We start from the raw sequence: 11,423 nt of genomic DNA on the forward strand, positions 1-11,423 counted from the left end.
GGGGGGGGGGGGGGGGGGGGGGGGGGGGGGGGGGGAGTCATCCAATCTACTTATGAAAAGGGAAACTAAAATATTTCACAGGAAAACCACTATGAGCACAAACCTCCCACATACAAAGGGCATCATTGAAAGACAATTCGCGGCGGAAGAGTACAAGCAGCATACGGAAGGCAAAATGAAGGCTCTCAGCACCTATCTGGGACAAGTGAGAAAACATTTCCCTATCTGTAAGTTCTAATATGTGCCACAATGTCTGCAACTGTTTCATTACACCAGTAGGTCCTTCCATCTGAAAGTTTTCACGCTGTAGATTCATATTATATAATTTAGTTAAAAAGATAAAGAAAATTGGAAAAATTATATGTGGAGTAAAGTCAATTAAACAAAATTCTTGATATATAAAATACCATTCTCCTTAGAAGCATCTCGAAGCACCAAAAAGCATCAGCATTATCCTCAAAAAGAACAATAAAGGGGGAAAGTAGATCACTCGTGCCTACAAATTATATAAAAGATGATGTCAAAACCAAATAAATAATCACCTAAATCCTTGCATGATTCCGATTGTCACATGAAAGTTTCATGAAGAGGAAAATGGCACAACCTTGGCAATATCCTGTTGCAGGATCAACCCATGCATATACAGCAAGAATATCTGACATTCGAGCCAAATTTTTTGTGTCCTCGTGAAATTCGAGATGATTGTCTTTTCTAACTACATCAACAACTGGAATACAACATGTTGTTTTACAGCCCATTAAATGGTAATGAGAGAATTTTAGGCAGAATGGAAAAAGAGTATTTTGTTGGTAAAAGTTGATTTGCAAACCAAATTACTAGTTTACCTATTTGGTGCAGCGTCCAAAGCCATTCAGACACTCTATCTCCACTGGCAGCCCCTCCACGACTTGTAATTGTGTTGTTGGCAGGTATTTCTGGAGCATCTGATATTCTAAGCATCTTAAGCATTTCTGATTCAAATTCCAGATTATTTGGCGGCGAAAGTGATTCATCCACATCCGGGTAAATCCTTTCACTTTCAGAGTGAGGAGGTGATGTGTCCTCATTAGACTGGGTACCATTTGACTCCACAACTAAATCTGCATTGCTATCAATTTGAAAACTGTGAATATGCTCATCCCCAAATTTCAATTTACGTCGTGTCGAATGTCTGTCATTGCGTAACCTATGTTCTTTTTTATTTTTGTCACTTTTTTCAAACAAATCTGTAACAGATAAAGGAGGAAAATCCAAATAGCTTTCAGTCACATATTGTAGTCCATCAGCTTCAAGCTCAGCTGAGGACTTGCAGTTGTAAGAACCAGAAGAAGGTACAAGACCAGAGCAATCATATGCTCCTTCCTTGCTTGCTCTTACACTTACAAGGTCATTAGAGTCACCGGAGCTTTCCCTTCTACAAGTATGTGATTTTTGTGTACAATTGCTATCCAAAACACAATTATTATTATCTATTTTGTTAGCATGGGCTTCAGAATTATGTCTACTTTGATCTTCATCTTCCCTTATCCCATCATCTTTGAAACTCATTCTCATATCCATGACTTTAGAACCTACAACATAGGAAAGGGAACCAGTTCCGATGCTCGAGTGCATCAATTGACATTGCTTAATTAGGTCCATATAATGTTCCCTGAAGTAAATTCATAGTTAATTAATTTGCAATTAGTAGGTTGTAAGATAGAAATGAATATTAAAATTCAGCACATCTATTAAAATTATTTCCAAAAGAACCAGTAATTCATCAAGCAAATACTAAAACAGAAGTTTAACGCTGCCACGACAAGGACATAGCGTGCCATGGGATAATTATTTGGAAGAAACTTACTGGCAATAAGTATACATCATAAACCTAATCAACCAAAAAATTCTCTTAGAACCTGATATTTTATAAGTCTTTGTAAGGGTTTTAAGCAGACGTACATTCTAGCAGTAGGCTGCCACCGTTTAAGCTCTATACAATTTTTCATCTCTTAGACTCTACGATACTGTTTTTATTTTTCTTGATAATACAGAGACAGAAAGCAAGAAATTCCCATATAAAGAAGTATACAAGAAATATCATCTAAAAACAATAAATGCAATTATCCGAAATAGTCTCTTCGACTCGAACCTGATTTTGTCCAACTTCTATAAGAGTTTAAACTTCTAACTTCGCGTGCCCTACAACCACAGTGTACTCCTATGTTACTCAGACTTGGGTACATGTATCAGATACGGGTACGTATCTAAATGTTGAATCTTTTATTTTTTAAAATATAGGATACGGGGACATCGCTAAAAAAAGTCTAAATTTCGGACACGAGTACGTCTTTTAAGTTTCAATTTTTTTGCTAACCCAAGATATCATTTTGAATAAACCAAAATCAATTATTCACAAAGAAGAAAATGAGTATTGAATTAGGTATTAAAACGAATAAAATAGAATTTTAGGGTTTAGTTTTAAATTATGAGAAATTAATTACTAAATATTATATAAAATAGAAAATGAGGGGCTTGAATGTAATTTGGACTTAGTTGAGCACTAGATAACACTATATGGAACCCATTTTCATTTTATACAAACAAAACCTTAAATCACTAATACAATCTTAGCGTCGTTTCCCTTCCCCACCCTCTCGGAGGTGGCACTAAATTTATAGAGAGCAAAAATTGGGGAGGGAAGAAGAAGAAGTAAAAACGGTGAAGTATCCAATTGAAACTTGGCGGATCCGACACATATTCTGTACTCATGCCCATGTCGTATCGTGTCCGACACGGGTACCCCTACTATTTCGAAGAGTCCGAGCATCAGAGGTGTACTCAAATCACCTTATTTCACTAAACTTATGAAAGCCAATCCGTACTCAACAATAGTTAAATTCTATCTTCAAAATAACTTAATTGGAGCTAAGTGACTCAGAAATCCTCCAATAGCATATGGACTGTCCCTGAATGACTTTAATTTCCTCCGCATGGTCAATCAGGAACAATTTTTCAGTAAATTTCAGGAAGTTTGATCTAGAAGAATGTAAAACAAAACTTTGTCTCATATTAATCATATTACACTGAAAATCCACTAGGATCAAACAAACAGATGAGAGTCGCAATTGTTATTAATCATGAACATCCATGTTCCTAAGTGAAAGCAACAACTAGCAACTGGAGTAGGATTTCAAAAGCTCAATTTCGAAAGAGAAATATTACATCAGAATGTGATAAGGAAAATTGCAGGTTCGGATATGCTACTAATAACATCCATGTTCCTCCGTGAAAGCAACAATGAGGCACTGAAGAAGGCTTTCAAAGGCACAATTTAGAAAGAGAAATATTGCATCAGAATGTGACAAAGAAAATGGCAGGTTCAGATACACTATTAATCATTACACAGCAGCAGATAACAGAAAGACACTAAATTATATAGTTTATGATCCTTTTGCACTTACTGTGTTACAAGATGAAACTCAGTTATCGCCAAATAAGACTAGAATAAAAGGGAAAAAAGAAACAAAGTTCAGTTTAACTAACATTTAAGAAAAACAACTATTTCAGTACCACTTGCTATGATTCCATTCACTTATCATATAACCATCAATTTCACCACATCTATATACTCATATAGACTTTTTATTTATTTATTTATTATAAACGCCAAAAAACCTGCTTCGCCATTATTCAGTGTAAAATATATAAATAAGAATAAATATATATTCTGTATTTTAAGCGTTCTCATTGCCATGATGTTTTCTAATGTTTCAGCTTTCAAGTAAGGTTTCATGTCCTCAATTGCTAGGACAAACATTCAGTGATGAATAATGAGATACCATTAATAGATGAACTATATCTACAGCCAGCATAGTTGGAAAGAGAATATTCAAACAAATTCCATCCATGTAATTAGAAAGGAGAGCAACCAAGACACTTCATACTAACAACACAAAGTGAAGCAGTGACTAAAAAGCCCAATACCTCCTGGCAGCCCTTAATTGTCTTCGATATTCAGCAGTGCTGCTCAAAGAATAACAGCCCAAAAGGAATTCCCATACTTCCGGCCTTATAGATGGATCCACACCCTGCCATGCAAAAGATGAAGCATTTTAGCGGCTAAAAGGTTAATATTGGCTAAACAATACAAAGAAAACTTAATCCTATTATTATATTCAAACTCTAGACACAAAGTTATTATCATTGGAATTTCAGCTAACAACATAAGAAACTAAGCAAGAATTTAGAAGAATATTCCGCTACATTTCAGTTATCATTTATGCAAATAAAATGTAAAAGCTAAAGAAATTCACAGAATATCATATGTTCATTCTGGTGTCAATTGACTATAAAAAATGGATAGAGAACCAGAAACTTACAAATAGCCCTCACCAAGAATTGCATTCATTGTGTAAATAACTTTCTCTACTCATTTTGAGTTGTAATCATCCGGTATTTGTTTCAGAGGGAGGAAGTAGGAGACTAACCCATATCGGTAGGCCAAAAAACTTCAGTCATGCTTTTGGGTTTTGATAGATTCCATGTTTGTATGTTGCACTGGACGCTCAGATTATTCCAGATGCAGCACATACATTCTATCACAATATGTTGAGGAAAATAGATCAACTTTGTGATGCAATAAGCTGATAATGCTTAACAGGTATTAGGTACAAAGATTTTGTAACAGATAGATATTGAGTATGTTTGATGAGCTTCTGCTCTAGACAAAATAACAATCCTTGCTCAAACAAAGTCATCTACTGAGGAGGACATCGATTTGGTATCATGAGCAAGTTTAAGGCAATTGTCTTTTAAGTAAAAACAGAATTGACTAAAGGTAACCCAATTTCTGTGCTAAGATCTGACAGCTAAAGCAAATTTTAATCTTGCTAATTTCCCCAATTGAACTCCTGAATAATCCTTGAGGGTTATAGACCTCGGAATAAGTATTTGTTTGGTAATTTTTTTAAGTGTTTATAAGTTGGGAGCTATAGAATGTGTTGATAATAAGAGGATAGTAAGCCGTCGGTCCTACAAAATATAAAAATAAAAAGTATGTTTGATCAGCTTAAATTATAATTTAATCTTTTCCAAACATGCTCCAAATGCAATAGAAGCCAATGGAAACCACAAAGACAACCAATGTTTTGACTTATTACCCTTATTTATTTATTCATTTGTATTTTGAGTGTTTGAAGACAGTATTTCACACAATACATCTATTCATCTTGCACTAAAGAGATTTAAAATCCCAATTAGCCTTACTTTTGACTATATAATGACAATACAAGACCAGAAAGAAAATATGAAGCATATGAATGGATATATGCATTTTACCATCAGTTTTCAACAAATTATTTACAAGTACTATATTTTTTCTAGTCTGGAACAATGCTTATTTTGTTCTCGTATATTTATTACTAGCTAATAATTTTATTTACTCGAAAGTTATTCCTACCATTTTGGGTGAGAAAGTTAAGTGACCAAAATTATGATTGTGGTGCCAATTTATATCACTTTGAAAATTTATATAGGCCAGCAGCATCATGCCTAACATCAATTTGTAATAATGTTTTTTAACTAGTTGTCGATATAAGACAATCTTACTTTAATTCAGTGAGATTAAAGATTTTATATTCTATATATACTAAATAAAAGGATTAGCCAAGTCCTAATCTTGGTATGGACTGGGTTTCACTAAAGAAAAAGAGAGGATAAGCATGAAGGGATTAGTAGAAAGCTAAAAGATTAGAGATTACCCCACAGAAAAATAGAGAACAAACAGAACAAGATAGGAAGAAAGCTTTGCTTCCCATCCTGCTATTTCAAAATAAGGAAATGGGGCAAATGGCTCAGCTTAACTAGTTATATGCACTCCGTCTGTCTGGGGCAATGGTCCTTAATCCTTATTGAGCTCTTGATCAAAAGAGATAAAAGACTATAAAAAACTATTAAATGAATTGCTGACTTCCTCTAGATCTATCTTTCACTCTAGCTTTACATGTCTTCCCTAATTGATGAATACGAGAGTTAAGGGTCCTTAACAGAAAGTCTGCAACAATCTTCCATCCTACTTTGATGTTCGTAATGTCTACTCCAGGTTTACACTCCTACATAATATACACAATCATGCATTTGAGATAAAAAAGAACTTGAAATATAGGAAAGCCAAAACATTGAACCCAAGAAACAACATCAAAGCCACAGAGTTAAAGTAGCAGTCAAGCATGAAGAAGTTCTGAAGCTAAGAATATTGGGTATATCACAAAATTCAAGCTTTCAAACTATCCAAAATTCACATTGAAAAATGGTAAATTTAATGGCATGATAATAACTTGAAATAAAACAATCAAAATGTTAAAAACCATTGCAATAGAAGTGGTTACCCCCAGTTTAATCAATTTTAGAACTTTTTGGAAACCCATAATTCTCCCTTCACTATCAAAGGTAGCCTGCCACTTTTCTGGCTTAAGCATTTTGCTTATCTGCATATCAAAGAAAAAGCAGAAGAATGACATTTCTACACAGGCTGCAAAACAAATTCTATTGAATATACATGCATAAAGAAAATGAAAGCAAAACTCTTCATGGACACAGAAGTCAGAATATATTTAACCAGATTTTGCAGCCAATCATATATGTTAATACCATGTTCTGCATCTGCTGAACAGAGTCAGTTACATGGTTAGGAAAATATTTTATACATCCCACAAAAGGCCCCAGAGAGAAGCTGGAAGTCAATTTTTCGCAAAGCTAGAAAACCACCAAATGAGGAAAAAATGTTCCCCACTATAACGTAGAGAAAAAAATAACAATATCAGAAGAATTCTGCTCAAGTCAAAATCTCCCCAGTGCAGACCCAACGGGTGCTCATCCATCTATTTCAACACTAAACTACATTGACTTTCTATCAAAAAATAAGACAATAGAGTAAAATCTAAAATGAAAAGAAAAAGTAAAGTGAAAAAGAGTCTTCTGCTGCAGTAAAAGAGTTCTGCTATAGTCTTCTTATATTCAAGAAACTCCAAAACTCCATTTGGTAAACACTGGTATGGTTAAGAACTTACTTTTGAATTTTGTAAGACAGTTATATTTGTGATATAATTAGTCATCAATCCATCCCAAGAATTCATTTTTCTTGCTATTTTTATTAAAGAATTTCTTGCCTTTTTTTTTTTTGATAAGTAAATTAAAGAATTTCTTGCTCAAGAGTGAAGCTTCATTAAAGGCTGGAAAGGCCACAACCCCCTCTCCTGTCAGCGGTGGGAGTGGGGGAAGCAATTGCTTTTGGTGCTTCGGTTTTCTACTATTCTTTAGTGAATTCTATAAGACAATTTCAAATTCCGTACTAAACTTTTTATGCTAACCAAATGTATTGAAAAGCAGATACTATTTTCCTAAAAATGAAAATGGGTGGAATAGTGCTTTTTTGAAAAATGAGTGGTTGAAAAAGAAGGAAAATTTTTCGATTTACGTGTAATATAATTTAATGGAAGATTGTGTGGTTGAAAATAGGAGAAAGAAAAATGAAACGTAATGTAATGAAAATTAATGGGGGCCAAACGGGGGTTATATATGGCCCTGACTCTCTCCCTTCTTTTGAATGTCAAGTGTCCCCCTAATTTTGTTGGACTAAAGAGGTTGTTATGCTCAAGTACTATCTTCATTACTTCTGTAACGAAGATCACATATTTGCTTACAAGACATAATGTGAGTTTATGGTTTTTCAGATCATGAAACTAGAGTGGACTGAATTACAATTGAAGTAAGTGAGAATGGCCCATATATAGCAGAATTTCTGGCCACATAAAATATGGGTCGTTGATAACTTACTTTATCAAGCTGTAAATTTATCTACAGGAAAAATTCCAATTCTATTTACTTAATACCTTCTTTAAATAAAGAGTGATAATTGATCAATAAGCTTGAGGTCAATGTTAATGACCTCCATTTCTTTTCCAGGTATAATCCTTCTTACCGGCTACTGCAACTAAATCTTGCAGGAGTCGAGACTTTGCTCCCCTAAGCACATCCATGCACAAGAGAGAGAAAAAAAATTTCCACAAACATAAAAATGAATTGAAGAACACAGGGAAAACATCAATATTAACTTTTCAGAGCCTCTAGTAGAGTCCTCGTATTTAATGAAGTCCAAGAAATACAAAGATAGTGGTCATGTTAGCAACTAAATGTCGTGATTCAATATCTGTTTTCTAGAATTTTAAAACCACTGTTATGATTTAATGGGAACTACCAAGTTTATACGCTTATCTGTCAGAATCTTTATACCACCAAAAGACACAACCAGCTTATGCTCAAAACTCCATGTGGGTTCCAACTTATGCTTAAAAGTTAAAACACACTTGGTAGTTTGGAAACCTTCAATTAAGCCCCTCGTGGTCTTAATACTCCTGCTATTGAAACCACATCCTGTTAAGTTTTGAACCAATGAATTCACGAGAAAATTCTGTTCATATACAAGCGCCTTTTTGGCCAGCGAGGCAATAAAACAGGGAAGACATTACAAATACCAAAATTTTTCGGGCCATGCATCTATAACAAATTCAGATATCTCAAGAAAGGACAAAAGGTATGTGGATAGTACCACTTTTTCATTTCCTGATATCAGATCACATCCACAAACGTGTCGAGTAAATGCTCTTCCAGGTTGCTAGAACAGATTTCAATTGGGTGATCAGTAGTGTCTGAGAGTCACATGCAGTGGTCCCACAAACACATAAAAGACTTGGTGCCCATTGGAAAAGACCCAAATAGGATAACAAAGGCTGCTGGGAGTTCTACACCACAGCCGCCTTCTACAACATCTTACTTATTTGCCTCCACCAAGGTCATCTTTGGATAAGTCGATTGAACCACTTGAAATTTCAAAAGAGCATGATAAATAAAAAATCATAGATCAAATGAACCAGTTACCTTAGAATTATTAGATAACTGATTTTATTTTATTCGTATTTAAAAGGTGCAAAAAAAAAAAAAAATAATAATAATAATAAAATAAAATAAAGGCAGTTCTGCTTGGGCTCATGGGCATTGGTGATGAAGGTTGAATGTTGACGGTTGCGGTGGAGACTCAAAACTCATAAGTGGGGGTGACTAGTGTGTGAGGTATAGAGAAAAAGGTCACTAAATTTTGAACGAGGGAAATCAGGTTCTTTTGAATTGACTCACTTGTGCCAAACACTTGCTTGTTCACATTCTGCAGAGAATAGGTTGCACTTTCTAGTTCAAATTAGGAGAGAGTAAACAGCTGGGTTATTCAGTCCGTTGGTATTGTCCATAGTTTTTCCAAATTGTACTTGGGATTTTAGCGCATTCAGGAAACCAAGTGAGGCTTTCAGCATTTAATTTTAAAAAGAAACATAACTTTATCCTCATAGATATAATTTTTTCAAAGTTTAAATAAAAATAAAAATAAAAATAAAAAATCTGATAATGCTCTTGTAGTTTCTGTCATCCCTGGCTAAGATAAGAAAAATTGAATGCATTTAACATTTTTGCTTGTGAATAGATGTTCCAGGTAGATATTCAACAGAAAATGAAAAAAAAAAAGAAGTCTTGTTGAAAGTCTTACACTAAATTAATAAGATTATCATCCCTACTTAGCAAACAACATAGCTAGTTAAAAGCTAAGTTCAACAACATTACAACGTGCGATTAGAAAACATTAGTAGTCGAGAGCCTTACAGCTATCACAACCTTTATCGGTGATTGATGAAGACAAGGCTCCCCTATATCGCAAACAATTGAACTGACTTTGTGAAAATTCATAGCACCTCCCTTTCCGCATTTCCATTGCTTCTCCTTTCCATCAAAAGACATCACCTAGACCTCTATCCCTATCCCTCTCTATATCTTCCCAACTCCTCAGCTTCTCAGCCTCTATTAATAATCACAATCAATTAATTAATTAACAAAAACCTTAACAAACCCAAACCCAAACTAATAAAATCTTGAAAAATATAATTAAAAATGAAAATATAAAGATACAGAAATCAAATAAATACACCCATTTCTCCAGGAAAATGGGACGCGATCAAGTTCGACTGTTTATAAACAAGAAATCAGATCTAACATTCACATTTGGAAATAAAACCTTAACAAATGAAACTTTGATCACTTACCATTAATAATATGCTTCCGATAATATTATCACAATAATCTAAACATAATTCATTTCAAACAAACAATGTCTCCATATACATGTAAACATTATAGAGAGACGGCGGAAAGGGAAAAGTAAAAATAAAAATTATGAATCACATGAAATATGTAATTGAAAATAACTTTGAAAAAAATGAGTTTTAAAACAATAGAACTAGTTAGAACCAGTTCATGTTCGACGTAGTTTGTACCGAATTAGTGATCTATTTGTTGTGTGAGCCCTTGATTAGAAGGATATGCATAAACGTCAATGCAGTAGTTACTGGATGCAAGTTGAATTAGAGTTGGGGTAGTGATTCGGGATAAATGTAGGGTGGTGGACCGGTGCAGGCAATTCATGTTAAGGGAGTTTTGGAAACTTATTCAGTGGAAGTAGCCGACCTGATAGTCGAGGGGCATTTTATAGTGTAGCAATTGTCCCTCCAAACTCATGTGGTTAAACGTGAGTCTGTGTGTAGTTTTGAGCATGCAAATATATTTAGCCTTAAGCAACGTGCATATGTTATTTAGGACAATCGTGACACTGACAGTTATGTCCACAGATATTGGAATAAAGTGGTCCACGAACTCATGTCTTTTGATAAAGTGGCCAATGAATTTTCATCTTCTGCTTTTTATATTAATGATGTGATCCATTGGATTTATTGTGTGTCAATCTTTATTACGATCGTGAGAGTAATAAATGTTGGTGTGTGTGTGTGTGTGTCATTCAAAAAAATGTTTTATTCGTCAATCATTATTAACACATTATGATTTTTTTTTTTATGAATAGAGTCGTAGTCGTATATTGTGAAGTTGACATTTTTCAATACTCTATTATCTTAATTATAAACGAATGTAAATAATGTAGAGTTGATTTGAAAATTACGCGTAATGTTAAGATTATTACTTAGATTGTATTTGTAGATCTGTCAATTTATTCGTTTAAAAAGTTTATTTCCTTATCCAAAAAAAGGTTGTTTATTTTATATTTAAATGGTAAAAACTTATAGAAATCGTAATACTGTGGTTAATAAGAAACCAATTTAATGCTAATTTTTCGGCCAAGTTTATTAATTGCAGGCGTTTGAATTTGAGAATCATGTATTAGGCAATCATTATATTAATTAATTTCTTCAAATAAACTTTGTAACTAATTTCCAAAAAAAATTCTTAAGTAACCATAAAAAATAAAATTAATTTATCTACTTATCAGTTCTATTATCTTTTTACCTTCGTGCTATTTGTGTCTATTTTTGCTTTGAGCACCATGGCTTGGC

General features: G+C 33.9%; 1 protein-coding gene across 3 annotated transcripts in view; it reads right to left on the bottom strand.

Annotated features, from left to right (window-relative positions):
• LOC111378927 (small G protein signaling modulator 1-like) overlaps positions 1-9,916 on the bottom strand; it is an 11,896-nt gene extending 1,980 nt beyond the window's left edge. The window contains exons 1-7 of one of the 3 annotated variants that reach the window (XM_023002219.1): positions 9,700-9,916; positions 6,369-6,467; positions 3,967-4,070; positions 846-1,651; positions 605-727; positions 408-496; positions 104-304 (exon numbers count right to left, since the gene is read on the bottom strand). In XM_023002219.1, the coding sequence (XP_022857987.1) occupies positions 104-304; positions 408-496; positions 605-727; positions 846-1,651; positions 3,967-4,070; positions 6,369-6,467; positions 9,700-9,822 (1,545 nt within the window). In that variant the 5' untranslated portion in view covers positions 9,823-9,916. Of the gene's footprint in view, positions 1-103; positions 305-407; positions 497-604; positions 728-845; positions 1,652-3,966; positions 4,071-6,368; positions 6,468-9,687 lie in introns of all 3 variants that reach the window. The other 2 variants (XM_023002221.1, XM_023002220.1) reach the window with 2 other exon arrangements.
• Positions 9,917-11,423: the final 1,507 nt, after the last annotated feature.

This window comes from Olea europaea, unplaced genomic scaffold, assembly GCF_002742605.1.
Source record: "Olea europaea var. sylvestris unplaced genomic scaffold, O_europaea_v1 scaffold190, whole genome shotgun sequence".
Taxonomy (NCBI): Eukaryota; Viridiplantae; Streptophyta; class Magnoliopsida; order Lamiales; family Oleaceae; genus Olea; species Olea europaea.